Source organism: Oryctolagus cuniculus, chromosome 12 (assembly GCF_964237555.1).
Source record: "Oryctolagus cuniculus chromosome 12, mOryCun1.1, whole genome shotgun sequence".
Lineage (NCBI taxonomy): Eukaryota > Metazoa > Chordata > Mammalia > Lagomorpha > Leporidae > Oryctolagus > Oryctolagus cuniculus.
The window spans coordinates 73102924-73119317 of record NC_091443.1 but is presented as its reverse complement, the minus strand read 5'-3'; the positions used below and the strand labels follow the sequence as shown (position 1 = coordinate 73119317).

At 43.3% G+C, this 16394-nt stretch overlaps 2 protein-coding genes across 27 annotated transcripts in view; one reads left to right on the top strand and one right to left on the bottom strand.

Moving 5' to 3' along the window:
- GABPB1 (GA binding protein transcription factor subunit beta 1) overlaps positions 1–16394 on the top strand; it is an 81690-nt gene that overhangs the window by 14668 nt on the left and 50628 nt on the right. Inside the window, exon 1 of one of the 26 annotated variants that reach the window (XM_051822013.2) lies at positions 7318–7383. The exons of the other annotated variants lie outside the window; for them this stretch is intronic. The gene's annotated coding sequence lies outside the window, so the exon portion shown is untranslated. Of the gene's footprint in view, positions 1–7317; positions 7384–16394 lie in introns of those variants that run through there. 26 annotated transcript variants of the gene reach the window in all.
- Positions 3222–3739, bottom strand: NDUFA13 (NADH:ubiquinone oxidoreductase subunit A13). The gene is given in 3 exon segments (XM_070054195.1): positions 3222–3617; positions 3620–3698; positions 3701–3739. Coding segments are annotated over 3 exon segments (411 nt in total). The 3' UTR covers positions 3222–3324.

Sequence of the window (16394 nt, the reverse complement as noted above, 5' to 3'; positions counted from 1 at the left end):
AATGTCTGAACTGTTTTGGGGGGAACTTGTTCAGATAAATTGGAGTAAGGGGAAGACTTTTCAGGCAGAATGACTTATAAAGGAGTAGTATCATGAGACAAGACAGCACATAAAGGTAATGATAGATAACACTGTATTATTAGAGTATAAAGCCAAAGGGGAAATGATGAGTTGAGGCTACAGTGAGTCACAGGTCAGATCTTTTAAAGTATGCGATGTGGGGCTGGCACTGTGATGTAGCGGGTAAAGCTGCCACCTACGGTGCCGGCATCCCATATGGGCGCCGGTTCCAGTCCGGGCTACTCTATTTCCCTTCCAGCTCTCTGCTATGGCCTGGGAAAGCAGTGGAAGATGGCCCAAGTCCCTGGGCCCCTGCACCCACATGGGATTCTCAGAGGAAGCTCCTGGCTTTGGAATGGTGCAGCTCCAGCTGTTGTGGCCAATTGGGGAGTGAACCAGCAGATGGACGACCCCCACCCCGCCTCTCCTTCTCTCTCTGTGTAGCTCTGACTTTCAAATAAATCTTTAAAAATAAAATAAAGTATGAGAAGCATTGGAGTTATCATGTATTTAATGATTATGCATACTAATGGAAAATAATTTATAATAAGAATTATTTTAGGAAGTTACCAACTGGGAAGTAGAGATACCATCTCAACGAGTCCTATACAACCATTTTTTTTTTTTTTTTAAGAATATTTACTTATTTATTTGAAAGGCAGACCTAGAGAGAAGCAGAGGCAGAAAGAGAGGTCTTCCATCTGCTGGTTCACTCCCCAGATGGCTGCAATAGCCGGTGATAAGCCGATCTGAAGCCAGGAACCAGGAGCTTCCGGGTCTCCCACACAGGTGCAGGGGCCCAAGGACTTAGGCCATCTTCTGCTTTCCAGGCCATAGCAGAGAGCTGAATTGGAAGTAGAGCAACCAGGACTGGAATTGGCGCCCATATGGGATGCCAGCATTGCAGGTGGCGGCTTTACCCGCTACACCACAGCATCGGCTCTGCTATCCAGCCATTTTTTACTCTAATGATGAAATATATCATTGTCCTCAGTTGTGTCCTAGAAGAACTTGGCCTACATTTATGGGCTATATTATACTAAAAAATTTTATATATTTTTTAAAAATAGGAATAGGAATAGGAAGAGGAGCGACCGGGACTAGAACCCAGTGTGCCAGCGCCGCAGGCAGGATTCGCCTTTTAAAAGTTGTAGTCAGAGCTGGTGCCACGGCTCACTAGGCTAATCCTCTGCCTGCGGCGCCGGCACACCAGGTTCTAGTCCCAGTCGGGGCGCCGGATTCTGTTCCGGTTGCCCCTCTTCCAGGCCAGCTCTCTGCTGTGGCCAGGGAGTGCAGTGGAGGATGGCCCAAGTGCTTGGGCCCTGCACCCCAGGGGAGACTAGGAGAAGCACCTGGCTCCTGCCTTCGGATCAGCGCGGTACGCCGGCCGCGGCAGCCATTGGAGGGTGAACCAACGGCAAAGCAAGACCTTTCTCTCTGTCTCTCTCTCACTGTCCACTCTGCCTGTCAAAAAAAGAAAAAAAAAAAGTTGTAGTCAGATAAAGTCCTTCCATCTTCCAGTTGCATGCCTGCAAAGGTCAGTCTTTGCTGATCAAGAGAAATTCCTTCCTTGTCGTGGATTTTGGCCTTTATGTTTTCTTTTATATCCCCGGGTTAAACCTCTAGTGTGATGGTCTGCCTCGTAAGGGCTTTTATGAAAATATGCATCCTGCTGGCAGGCCCACCACAGATGGTGGATCGAAAAGCTAAAAAAAGAAATTAGGGGATAGTGCTGTGGCATAGCATTTTAAGCCTCCGCCTGTGTCGTGAATGCTGCCAGTTCGTGTCTCAACTGCTTCTCTTCTGATCCAGCTCTCTGTTATGGCCTGGGAAGGCAGTAGTAGATGGCCCAAGGGCTTGGGCCTCTCTACCCACGTGAGAAACCCAGAAGAAGCTCATGGCTTCATATTGGCCCAGCTGTGGCTGTTGTGGCCACTTGGGGAATGAACCAGCAGATAGAGAGAGAGGGAGAGACAGAGAGGTCTTCTATCTGTAACTCTGCTTCTAAAATAATAAATAAATCCTAAAAAATTTTTTTAAGCATTAAATTTTCATCCATTGAACGAGAAGTGCATTTTTTTTTTTTTTAATGGGGCTAGCACTGGGGCTTAGAATAGGTTGCTCCTCCACCTGCAGAGCTGGCATTCTGTAGACAGAGGAGGGGAGACAGAGAGAGAGAGATCTTCCGTTCACTGGTTCACTCCCAATTGGCCACAACAACTGAGGCGGGACTGGGCCAGGCCAGAGCCGGGAGCCGGGAGCCAGGAGCTTCATCTGTGTCTCCCACGTGGGTGCAGGGGCTTTGAGCCATCTACTACTGCTTTCCCAGGCACATTAGCAGGGAGCTGGATTGGAAGTGGAGCAGCCGGACCTTAAACTGGTACCCATTTGGGATGTGCCACAACTCTGGCCTGAAGAGGTTGATTCTGTAATGAGTATTTTGAGAACTAAGACCTGAGGAAATAGGAGATTTCACATTGAAGTATTTTTCACTTCAAAATAAATATATATGATTCATTTTTACTGTATTCTATAGCTGATTGAAATGTGTGGTTATATCTACATTTTAGATAAAACTTTATAAATTTGGCCAAACTGCAATGTGTTTATCACAATGTTTAGGGTATGCAAACTTAAGATACACTGAGGAATATTTATAATGTATATAATAAACCAAAAATATGCACTCTGACAAGGAAACAGAAAAAGGAAAAAATAAAGTGCACAATAGGAATAGGAAGTTTCAGAAGAGAAAACATAAGTGGTCAGCAAACATTTGATAAAGTTATACAATATACATTTTCCTTTTATTTTTTAAAAAAGATTTATTTGAAAAGCAGAGTTAGAGGCAGAGAGAGAGAGAGAGAGAGAGAGAGAGAGAGAGAGAGAGGTTTTCTTTATATCCACGGGTTCACTCTCCGAATGGCCACAATGGCTGGAGCTGTGTCGATACAAAGCCAGGAGCCAGGAGCTTCTTCCAGGTCTCCCACACGGATGCAGGGGCCCAAGGACTTGGGCCATCTGCTGCTTTCCCAGGCCACGGCAGAGAGCTGGATTGGAGGAGGAGCACCCGGGACTTGAACTGGCACCCATATGGGATGCCAGCACTGCAAGCAGTGGCTCTACCTGCTACACCACAGCGCCAGCCCCACAATCTATTTTCTACACATCATATAGGCAAAGACTTTCTTTTTTTGGCCGTCTGCAGTGCTTTTATTCCTGGCAGGAGGTGTGGTGGCACCGCTACGTGTACCACATGGAGCCCTACTTGGTGTTGAGCCTCTTTTTGGTGGTGCGCAGCCCGAACATCTCCCCCAGCATGGGCAACACCCAGCGCGTGGTGTGGAACATGGACTCTCCCTCCTGCCAGTCGGGCGCATCCTTCAGAGTGATGGCTTCCTCCTCACGGTTCTCCCACAGTGTCTGCAGTACCCAGTGGTCCTCCTCTGCCTGCAACAGCAGCATCACCGCGACGTGGCCCTCCAGGTCCTTGATATGCAGGCACTTGCGTTCACGGTTCCACTTCGTCATGCCCCAGTACGTGAAGAGAAGGTCCAGATGCCTATGGCGAACATGCTGTAGCCCCACAATCTCTGACGCGACAGGTCCCGCTTGCAGTCGATGAGGCTACAGCCCCCTCCGGCCGGGGCATGTCCTGCTTCACCTTCAATGATGCCATGCTTGCAGGACCTAGGCAAACAATTTAAAAGCTTGGTAATACTAAGATTGGCTATATTGTCCATGGCATTGTGTCATATCAGGTTAGGCCTCTGCCTGAGATGCCCACATCCTGTATGGGCCCTGGGTCGAGTTCTGGCTGCAGCACTTCTGATCCAGCTCCCTAATGGCCTGGGAAAGCAATGGAGGATGGCCAGAGTATCTGAGCCCCCGCACTCGTGTGGGAGACCCAGAAGAAGCTGCTGGCTTTGTCAGTCTCGGCTGTTGTGGCCATTTGGGGAGTGAACCAATAGTTGGAAGATTCTCTCTGTCTCTCTCTCTCTCTCTCTGTAACTCTGCCTTTCAAATAAATTTTAAAAATCTTAAAAAAAAATGATTGGCTATATTGTGAGGAAGTATAATTGTGTGAGCAATTGGTAATTTTTTAAAAAAATATTTATTTATTTATTTGGAAGATAGAGTTACAGAGAGGCAGAGAGAGAGAGAGAGAGAGAGAGAGAGAGAGAGATGTCATCCATTTACTGATTCATTCTCCAAATGGCCACAATGGCTGGAGCTGTGCTAGTCTGAAGCCATGAGCCGGGAACTTCTTTCAGGTCACTCATGCCAGTGCAGGAGCCCAAAAACTTGGGCCATCTTGTACTGCTTTCCCAGGCCATAGCAGAGAGCTGGATCTGAAGTAGAGCAGCTAGACTCAAACAGGTGCCCATATGGGATGCTGGCCCTGCAGGTGGCGGCTTTACCTGCTATACCACAGTGCCAGTCCCTGTCTGTTAATTTAAAGTGTTTATTGATAAGTCTGTCCATTTTCTGCACTAGACCACTTGCACATATACACATATATTTGTGCTAGGAGACATGTAAAAGTATATTCATCATGACATTGTTTAAAATGGGTAAAAGCGGGGTAGGTGTTTGGGTGCAGTGGTTAGGATGTCTCTGGGTTTGAACCCTACCCTGCTCCCAATTCCAGCTTCCTACTGTTTACTCTGGAAGACAGCAGATGATGGCTCAGGAAGCTGAATCCCTCCCACCTACCTGGGAGACCTGCATTAAGTTCATTGAGTTCCGGACTTCTGGCTTTTGATTGGCCCAGCCCTGGCTTTTACAGGTATTTGGAAAGTGAACCGGTAGATGGGAGATCTCTGTCAGCCCCTTTGCCTTTCAAACAAAACAAATAACAATTTTAAAAATATTGAAAAAATGGAAAAAATAAACATTATAAACAGGTAAATGACCGAATTAATGTATTTATTCTGTATAACATATAGCAGTATTTATTTATTAAGATTTATTTATTTACTAGAAAGGCAGTGTGACAGAGAGAGAGAGAGGCAGAAAGATCTTCCATCTGCTGGTTCATTCTCCAAATGGCCCCAGTGGCAGCGCTGAAGCCAGGAACTCCATCTGGGTCTTCATGTGTACTCAGCACTCTGATAATGGGAAGTTGGCATTACATGTGGTAGCTTAATCCTCTGTGTCACAATGCTGGCCCAAAAAGCAGTTTTTAAAAATGAATAAACTATGTATACTATTGAATGATAAATTGTAGAGCAGTGCAGTAGCTAGCACATATGTAAACAAGGAAAAAATAGAGTGATACTGTATTTTGGAGATTAAATATATAAATATGCATGCAGGTGCAAATAATATGGTCTGTCAGGAGAAATACTAAACTGGGAATGATACTTAAGTGTTGGGTGGTAGATAGAGGGATTGTGTTTTGTGAGTAGAGATATGGATGCTCAGAGGAAATCAGCTTTTCCTTAAGCTTCAAAATTTTAAAATTAGAGCATATTTGAAAGTTCATTAAAATAATAATGTCAGTTTGACAAGAGGTTGGGCAGTGGTTGGGGAAGGAGAGAGGGAAGCCAGTCCTTTGCAGAGGCAAAGACAATGATGAGAAAAAAAGACTGATGAGATGAGGTAAATTTGGCAGTATGTGTCAGAATTATAATTGTACTTACCTTTGTCCCAGTAATCCTACTTGAGGGATTTTAACTTATAGATAAATGATACATCTACAGAGTTATTAATTGTAGTGTTTATAATTAGCACCACCATCCATTTAGAGGAGACTGAATTACAGCATATCTCTGCAGAATAGCATACTATGCAGCTGTATTAGTTAAATAAGGAAACTATGAACTAATTGGAAAAAGTGTGCTAAGAAAAGCAAGTGCAGAACAGTGTTATGAAAGAATGCTATCTTTTGGCAATTTTAGAAATGCTTAGAGATTGCCCATGAAACTAGTATAGTAATTATTTGTTGTGGTTGGGGTGTGGGTGTGGGTGTGGGTACAGGAACCAGGAAGTGAAAAGTGAGTAGTATAAGTGCTTCCACTGAGACTTTTCAACATATGTAAATAATTTTGTTTGGAGGTACAGGAAAGTATTGCATATTGAAAAAGGAAATGACGAGAGAGAGATGTGAGGTAGACTTTACAATGTTTGACAATCAACTGTCTTAGTCCAGTTTGGGTGCTACTGCAAAATACCATAAACTGGGTGGTTTATAAACAGATAATTATCTCTTATGGACCAAAGTGATGATAGGTCCTGTGTCTATTAAGGGCCCATTTGCTTGTTTATAGGTGGGTATTTCTTATTGTGTCCTCACATGATAGAAGGGACAAGAAACATTCACTGGGACTTTTATAAGGGCACGAATTCCATTCATGAAAGCAACATCCTCATGACCCAATCACCTCCCAGAGGCCCTACCTCCTAATACCATCACCTTGAGATTAGGATTTCAGCATAAGAATTTTGGGAGGACAAAAGCACTCAGACCATAGCACCAACTATATGTAAAAGATGAGGGAGAGGGAAAAGTTGAGGGTAGCTCCCAGATTGCTTTCTTTTTTTAAGAATATTTATACATTTACTTGAAAGGCAGAGTTGGAAAGGGAGGAAGAGAGAGACAGAGAGATCTTCAGTGTGCTTCCATCAGCTGTTCCCCAGATGGCTGCAATAGCTGTGATTGGGCCTAAATCAGGAGCCTGGAACTCCAACTGGGTCTCCCCCGTGGGTGGCAGGAGCCCACATACTTTGGGCCACCTTCTGCCACTTTTCCCAAGTGTATTAGCAGGGAGCTAGATTGGAAGTGGAGCAGCAGGACTCCTAGGGGATGCCAGTACTACAGGCAGTGGCTTAACCTGCTGCACAACAATGCCAGCCCCATCTTCCAGATTTCTAAATTCGGAGGTAGACTGTGGTAGCATTATCAGAGAAGGCAGCAGGAAGATTAGGTTTTGGCAAGTGCCGGGGAAGTTTTGGACACCTTGACAAATCCTTATTATTTTTTTAGTTTAGTGTATGTTGGTATAATTTATGTATATGGTATAATTTATGTGCTTTATGTTAACTGTATCTTAGCTTTTCTGAAGCATGAATATTAAATAGTCATTAATAAATGTTTTTTATTCTTAGGATAGCAGACATTATGTTTTGGGTTTTATGGAGAACAGTAATGATGTCATAATTTTACAGTCATAATAGACACTGGTATGTACAGGTAGAAAGTAGATAAAAGAGGGAAATGGGAACTTTATTAGCATAGTTCCAACTTAATGACATCTTTTGGCATATGAAATTCAAAGAAACAAAAATAGTTTTGAATAAGGAAGTGATCTTTAATTTGGGGTAGGTGTGATTATGCTGAAATATTTATAACTGAAATATTTTTTTTGTAGTACATTTGCAAGCAACTATATAAGACAACCAGTCTTAACTTAATGAAGCTAAAGATTCGCTGTAGTAAAACAATATAATTTGTAATTATTTTTTTTTAAAATGAATTTATGTCAGGATCTGATTTTTGAGGCCCGATTTATCTATACTACTTTTACCTGCCTTTTGTTTGGCTAGAGTAAAATAAATAAATGAAAGAGGAGCACGAGCACATACGTGCCAGGACTTGCAAATAAATTTGGCAGTTCTTTTTTGGGTTTATGTTAATGAGGATTTGGGTGTGGAATAGTAATGAAAAAGACTTAAGTAATTCTTGCTTGAGATTTAAAATTTTTAACCATTTTATGTCTGAAACTGGTTCTAGTTTACTTTTTAAATGCTTTTAAAATTACTAATAATGTTAGATATAGCATCTTAGAGGAGTTGTCACCTCCATCTGTGCTTTCCTCTTTACTCCACTGCCTTTTTCACTGCTGAGGTCCCCTGGAGCTTGGGGAAACACTGTGAGAAATACTGAATCAGAGTTGCAGTTTAGTTGAATTTTTTTTTTTTTTATTTGACAGAGAGACAGAGAGAAAGGTCTTCCTTCCGTTGGTTCACCCCCCAAATGGCCGCCACGGGCTGGTGTTGTGCTGATCCAAAGCCAGGAACCAGGTGCTTCCTCCTGGTCTCCCATGCGGGTGCAGGGCCCAAGCACTTGGGCCATCCTCCACTGTACTCCCAGGCCACAGCAGAGAGCTGGACTGGAAGAGGAGCAGCTGGGACAGAATCCAGCGCCCCAGCTGGGACTAGAAACCGGGGTGCTGGCGCTGCAGGCAGAGGATTAGCCTAGTGAGCCATGGCGCTGGCCCCTAGATGAATTTCTTTACCATATATATATATATATATATATATTTTTTTTTTTTTTTTTTGGACAGGCAGAGTTAGACAGTGAGAGAGAGACAGAGAGAAAGGTCTTCCTTCCTTTGGTTCACCCCCCAAATGACCGCTATGGCCGGCGCGCTGTGCCAATCCGAAGCCAGGAACCAGGTGCCTCCTCCTGGTCTCCCACGCGGGTGCAGGGCCCAAGCACTTGGGCCATCCTCCACTGCCTTCCCGGGCCACAGCAGAGAGCTAGACTGGAAGAGGAGCAACCGGGACAGAATCTGGCGCCCCCAACCGGGACTAGAACCCAGGGTGCCAGTGCCGCAGGCAGAGGATTAGCCTAGTGGGCTGTGGCGCCGACCACCTCATATATTTTTGGTATGTCCAGTTGAATGAAAGGGTGGTAATTGTGTAGAAATTCATTTTAGTTCAGGAGGCATTTGGTTCAGTGGTTTTGAGTTAGGGGTGTTTTTGCCCCCAGGGCCAATTTGGTAGTTACCTAGAGACTTTTTGTTGATGTTATAAAATGAGAGTGGGGCAGTATGCCACTGTTATCTAATGAGTAGGTTCCTGGGATGCTGCTAAATATCCTATGATGCATATGACAATTCCTAACAATGAAGAGTTGTTGGACCTGAAGTCAATAATGTATAGGTAGAGAAACTCTTGCTTAGTTGAATACCAACTATGTAACTATTATGTTCTAAAGTAATTCTGGATACAAAAGACACTATAAAGCAAGTCTTATCTTTCTTTATCTACAAGAAAATTATAACCTAACTAATGCATTTCAAACTTAAAAAGTCTATGACCAAACTCTTTTAACACCTGACCTACCTTCTGCCATTTTTATCTCAGCAAATAATGCCATTTTTCACTAGGTTATTCAAACCCAAAATGGAGGTGTCATCTTTGACTCCTCTCTTTCCTGTACACAGACATCTAATATATCAGGAAGGTCTGTTAGCTCTACTTTTTTTTAAAATATTTTTTTATTTATTTGAAATTCAGAGTTATACAGAGAGAGAAGGAGAGGCGGAGAGAGAGAGAGATCAGTCGATCGATCGATCTTCAATCCACTGGTTCACTTCCCAATTGGCTGCAATAGTCAGAGCTGTGCTGATCCGAAGCCAGGAGCCAGGAGCTTCCTCGGGGTCTCCCACATGGGTGCAGGGGCCATCTTCTACTGCTTGGGCCATCTTCTACTGCTTTCCCAGGCCGTAGCAGGGAGCTGGATCAGAAGTGGAGCAGCCAGGACTTGAACTGGCGCCCCTATGGGATGCCAACACTGCAGGCAATGGCTTTACCCGCTATACCATAGTGCCAGCCCCTCTACTTTCAAATACATCTTATATGTATATGTAGATAATGGCCACCTAGATTATTTAGATTATTGCTAAGATATATAAAACACTACCTTAAGAGCTTTGAACAACTGGGAATATAGGGTAATATGGTAAGCCAAATTCTGATAGAAAGCCTGAAGCAAGAGATGTTTGTAGAATACCTAGAAAACTGAGACCACTTTTACCTTGATGAGTATGTTTGCAGAATTTGAGAAAATTAGGTTTCTGTTTATCAGCTTCATGAGGAAGGGTAGGCAGAAATTAAGATGCAGAGCCCATCCAACATGCAGACATAGAAAATCTTACAAGAGATCCTTCCCTAATCAGTCGTGGACTTCATGTCTACTTCTGAGTTATAAAAATATGCCAGAACTAATTCCTTCCTCTTCATTACCTACTTCCCAGCCAAACAGCAAGGCCTTCAAGGCAAAATGTGTTGACAGTGAACAGAGCAGGAGAAAAAAGGGAAAGGAAACAAATCTCCATAAAGCCATGGCTAAGTTAGATGGGAAAGGGAACCTTAAGTCATGACTTAATTTTTTTAATAGATTTTATTTATTTATTTGAGAAGTAGAGTTACTGTACAGAGAGAGGGAGAGACAAAGAGAAAGGTCTCCTATCCGCTGGTCCACTCCCTAAATGGCCACAGTGGCTGGACTGGAGCTGAGCCAGTCCAAAGCCAGGAGCCAGGAGCCAGGAATTTTCTCAGGTCTCCTATGCAGGTGCAGCAGATCAAGCACTTGGGCCATCTTCCACTGCTTTCCAGCAGAGAGCTGGATTGGAAAAGAAGCAGCTGGAACCTGCACCCATATGGGATGCTGGCACCTCAGGCAGAAGCTTAGCCCACTATGCCATGGTGCTGGCCCCTTAGGTTGGTTCTTAATTGGTAGTGACCGTCAGGTACTTGGCAGAAGGGAATGCAAATGTTTGGAAGAATGCTCCTTGATCTTAGCCTTCTGAAAGATAACTTCAAGGATAATGACCAGCACATTGTCAAAGATAACCAGACATACAAGGAGATAGTGAACCATGGGGAAGAATCAGGAAGAACAGATAGTAGGAAAGGGTTTTCATAGACATCATAAAGTCTTAATCAGTAGAGGTAATAAACAGTTTGATTATAAAAGAATCAATCTAAAAGAAGGCAAGATAGGAAAGAAAAGAAACTTTACAGGGGACAAATGCAAGGCATAAAATATATTAGATTTAGGCCGGCACCGCAGCTCAATAGGCTAATCCTCCGCCTGTGGCACCGGCACACCGGGTTCTAGTCCCAATCGGGGTGCCGGATTCTGTCCCGGTTGCCCTTCTTCCAGTCCAGCTCTCTGCTGTGGCCCAGGAGTGCAGTGGAGGATGGCCCAAGTGCTTGGGCCCTGCACCCCATGGGAGACCAGGAGAAGCACCTGGCTCCTGGCTTCGGATCAGCGCGGTGCGCCGGCCGCAGTGGCCATTGGAGGGTGAACCAATGGCAAAGGAAGACCTTTCTCTCTGTCTCTCTCACTGTCCACTCTGCCTGTCAAAAAAAAAAAAATTAGATTTAAATATAGGGGTATAATAATTAAAGGTAAAACATCTAAATAATCATATAGGTATCATCCTATGCTAAATTATCATCAGCTCTTGCCTAGAATGATTTTGTAACTCCTCCTGTGTATTAACCACATAATGAAAAGAGTAGTCTTTAATATATGCATACATATATATGTGTGCATATATATTTGTGTGTGTGTATATATATATATTACATCACAACACTTTCCTGTTTAAAACATTCTGACAACTTTCTAGTAAATGAAATAGAATTCAGTCTTTACTAGCGCCTCCACCCTACATGATCAGCTCATTCTTAATCTCTGTGATTGTGTTATTTGTTATTCTAGCCTCTGGGCATTATTACACTTGCTCTCCATTTCCCTGGATCCCCAGGGTCTCTCAGAATTCTTACTTTTAAGCAACAGAAACCACAATGCCTACTCTAAAATGTATATTTCTTAATTCCATCCAAATAAAAATATTTATTTCTTAGCTGAGTCTGTTGAAAGGACCTAGAAGCAATGTCACTTGGGTAGATATGAGTACTTCTAAAATCTCAATTTTAACATTTAAATATTTCTATTTAAAAGAATCCAGGACTCCTTGAAGAAATAGCTGGTTTTAGGTCTGGGGAAGGAAGCTGGAACATCTTGTGCTAGAAGCAAAAAAGGTTTCAAAGTCATAAAAGCCAATAAACATAAAAAGTGAGAATAAATTTTGAGATAATGAATATGGCTGTATAGCAAATAAAATTGAACAAGTAGAGGTGGCTATTATACATTTACCTTCTGAAAATTGATAATTAAAAAACTATATATTTTAACTTTTTTCAGTAGTAACTGTATTATAGTTAATAAGAAATGGCCAGAGGCTAGTGTTGTGGTATAGTAGGTTGAGCCTTCGCCTGTGGCACTGTCATCCCATATGGCCATTGGTTTGAGTCCTGGGTGCTTTACTTCTGATCCAGCTCCCAGCTAATGGCCTAGGAAAGCAGTGAAAGATGGCCCAAGCGCTTGGACCCCTGCACCACATGAGAGACCCAGAAAAAGCTCCTGGCTTCAGGTTGGCCCAGCTCCATCTTTTGCAGCTGTTTGGGAAGTGAACCAGTGGATGGAAGATCTCTCTGTCTCTCCCTCTCTCTGTCTGTAACTCTGCCTCTCAAATAAATAAATAAATCTTAAAAAAAAATGGCAGGTAAATAATTATTAAATTAGAAAGTCCTAATTTATTATATAACCTATTATGAAATAATTTACTTGGCCCATTATCATTAATGGATGCTAAAATGTAGACAGAAAAGATTAATTGGGAATTGGATATTCACATGGTACCAAAACATGACTCCATAGAATACTAGTTTTAAGGTAAAACAATATAACAGTGGAAGGATTAAGCTATCACTAACTAAGTTATTAATCTTTAGTATCATTAAAAATAGATAAAAAGATGGGGCCAGAGTTGTGGCATGGTGGGTTAAGCCACTGTCTGCGCTGGTTTCTAGTCCTGGCTGTTTCACTTCTTATCCGGCTCCTTGCTGGGAAAGCAGCAGCAGATGGCCCAACTGCTTGGACCCGTGCCACTCGTGAGAGACCAGGATGAAGCTCTTGGCTCTTGGCTTTGGGATGACCCAGCCCTAGCCATTGCAGCTTCAGTAGATGAAGATCTCTCTCTGTCTCTAATTCTGCCTTTCACATAAATAAAAGACACTGTGCTTCCTGTTGTGATTCAATATCAAGTATACAGCAGCAATTAAAATTTTTTGTCCAGAAATTTTAATCTGAATTTAATCAAACTTTTAAGGCCAAATTATTGTTCTCAAGAAATATGGGAGACAAAGAAATTAAGTGCTATCTTGAGGAAACAATCAGAAAAAAATCAGAATGTGAGATACAAATGAACTGGCCATTCTCTTCAACAAATCAGCATAACGTCGAAGGACAACAGGTAGAGTAGTTGGGAGAAAGGGAGATTTTCCTAGAATAAATTTGACTTAGATATAAAGTAAATAGATTCAATGCGTGTGCACGCGTGTGTGCGTGCTATAAATTACACTTTTAGAAAAGAAGATGAAGGTGACCAGCTTTTAACTTAGAGTGTTGGAAATGGGCATATAGATGTGTATGTGTGCTTGAATGTGTACATGTGCACACACATACAATGAGGGCTCTTCAAAAAGCTTGTAGAAAATAGAATTAGGCCGGCACCACTCCTCACTAGGCTAATCCTCCTCCTGCGGCTCCAGCACCCCTGGTTCTAGTCCTAGTTGGGGTGCCCGTTCTCTCCTGGTTGCTCCTCTTCCAGTCCAGCTCTCTGCTGTGGCCCGGGAAGGCAGTGGAGGATGGCCCAAGTGCTTGGGCTTTGCACCCGCATGGGAGACCGGGAGGAAGCACCTGGCTCCTGGCTTCGGATCAGCGCAGCGCACCTGGCCATAGCGGCCATTTGGAGGGTGAACCAACGGAAAAGGAAGATCTTTCTCTCTCTCTCTCTCTCTCTCTCTCACTGTCTAACTCTGCCTGTCCAAAAAAAAAAAAAAAGAAAAGAAAATATAATTAATATAATTAATAAGTTCATTTTGGTGTGAAAAATTTTGAAGTCTGTAATTTTTTACTTTTTATTTATTTTCACTTTTCATCTAATAGAGGTGAGGGGAAGGAGGGAGAGAGAGAGAGAGATACCACAATGGCCAGGGCTGAGCCAGGCCAAAGCCAAAATGAGGAACTCAATCTGGTCTCCCACATGGGTGACAGGAACCCATTTACTTGAGCCATTACTGCTGCCTTCCAAGGTGTGCATCAGTAGGGAGTTGGACCCTAAGTAGAGTAGCTGGGACTTGAACCAGGCACTCTGATATGGAATGAGGGCATTCCATGCAGCGTCTTTTTTTTTTTTTCTTCAGATTTATTTAATTGAAAGGCAGAGATACAAAGAGAGAGAGAGAGATCTTCCATCTGCTGGTTCACTCCTCAAATGGCTGCAATGGCCAGAGTGGGATTGGGCCAGGCAGAAGCTGGGAGCCAGGAGCTTTCTCCAGGTCTCCCACATGGGTACAGGTGCCCAAGGACTTGGGCCATCCTCCGCTGCTTTCCCAGGCGTATTAGCAGGGAGCTGGATTGGAAGTGGAGCAGCTGGAACTAGAACTGGCACCTATATGAGATGCTGGCATTTCAGGAGGAGGCTTAACCTTCTATGCCACACTGCCAGCTCCTCCAAGAAGCATCTTAACTGCTGTGCCAAATGTCCATCCCAGTTTTTTTTATAATGTGCATTTTCCATGAACTGTTAAAGATCCCCATATCTGTGGATTTCAAACATTTTGCACCAATATAGACATCTTTTAAATCCATTTTCCATCAACTTTTAAAAAATATTTTATTTATTTATTTGAGAAGTAGAGTTACAGAGAGAGAGAGAGAAAGAGAGAGAAACAGAGCAAAGATCTTCCATCCACAGGTTCACCCCCAACATGGCCACAATGGCCGGAACTGAGCCATCCAAAGCCAGGAGCCAATAGCTTCTTCTGGGTCTCCCATGTGGGTGCAGGGGCCTAAGAACTTGAGCCATCTTCCACTGCTTTCCCAGGCCATAAGCAGAGAGCTGGGTCTGAAGAGGACACAACCCAGCGCCCATATGGGTGCCGGCGCTTCAGAGGGAGGCTTGGCCTGCTATGCCACAGCTTTGGTCCCTTCCAGCAACTTTTTGAAAAGTTGTATATACATATTACATATACATATATATGCATATACATACTTTTTCTTTTCTATATTTGAAACCTTTTGTAATAAAAATTTTTCTGCTTATGGGTTATTGGTAGTTTTTTTTCCTTTTATAAGTGTTTCTATAAACATACGTGTTTCTCCCCTTATCTCTGTGTTTAAGAGTATACAAAAGGATAAGGGTTGCTTCCCAGCAGTGGCATCCCTGGGTGAAAGGGTAGGTTCAGCTTTACCTCTACTGGGTAATGATAAACCATTCTTCAGAATGGTGATGCCAGTGAGGATCTTGGACAAGGGAAGCTAGAGATGTATGTCTCCCTTACTAGATGATGAATTCCCTGAGGGCAGCCACTGTGCTAAAGCTCACATAGAAATGTTTGATTGAATGAAACTACTTTTGGGGGATTGCCTGGCAGAAGGAGGGAGAGGCTAGAGTTAGGTCAGCTAAGAGGCACTGTGATGTTTAAGGTATGAAGCAGTGAGTATGTAAGACTAGAGGCACTGGAGAGGAGGAGATGGATATAAGTATTGAGGGGAAAGGATGAGAATGTATGTGTTCTCCTTGGGCAGCATATTGACAGTTTGCTGAGTGACTTAGAACAGCCACCTGTTTGTTGGCGTCACTTTGTAGTAAGTAAGTAAATAATGCTTCTCTGATTTCTTTTGTGTGTGCACACATGCATGAAAATTTATTTATTTGAAGGCAGAGCATAGAGAGAGGAGAGGACGAGAGAGGCTATCTTCCATCTGCTGGTTCACTCCCCAAATGGCTATAACAGCTAAATCTGGGCCAGGTGGAAGCCAGGAGCAAGGAACTCCATTTTGGTCTCGCACTTGGGTGGCAGGGTCCCAAGTACTTGGTATCATCTGCTGCCTCTTCAGGCACATTAGCAGGAAGCATGATTGGAAGCTCTAAAATGGGATGTCGGTATTGGAAGCAGTGTTGCTGAGCTCCCCTTCCCCCTTGCCCCTATTTAAAAGCCACCTCCTGGCTAGTTCCGGGCTTGTCTTCATCCTTTTTTCAAGTCTGAGTTTCTTCCTGGGATAAATACATGTGATTGAAAAGAAGCTAGTAGTTGAGTGGGGTGAAGGCATAGTGACTGGCAAAGATGAGATTTTAGTAGAATCCATGGGTCCCTGCATCATTGTGTGAATTTATGAGGTCTTACAAGGCTAAAGTGTCTGATAGTTTTTATTTTTTTATTATTAAAAAAAAAAAGATTTATTTACTTGTTTGAAAGTCAGAATTATACAGAGAGAGAGAGGAAGAGAGAATCTTTCATCTGCTGGCTGGTTCACTACCCGAATGACCACAACAGCAAGGCTGAGCCAGGCTGAAGTGAAGCCAGGAGTCAGGACGTTCTTCCAGGTCTCACATGGGTGCAGGGATCCAAGCACTTGGGCCATCTTCTGCTGCTTCCTGGGTGCATTGGCAGGGAGCTGGATCAGAAATGGAGCAGCCAGGTCTTGAACTGGGATGCCAGCATTGCAAACAGCTGCTATAAAG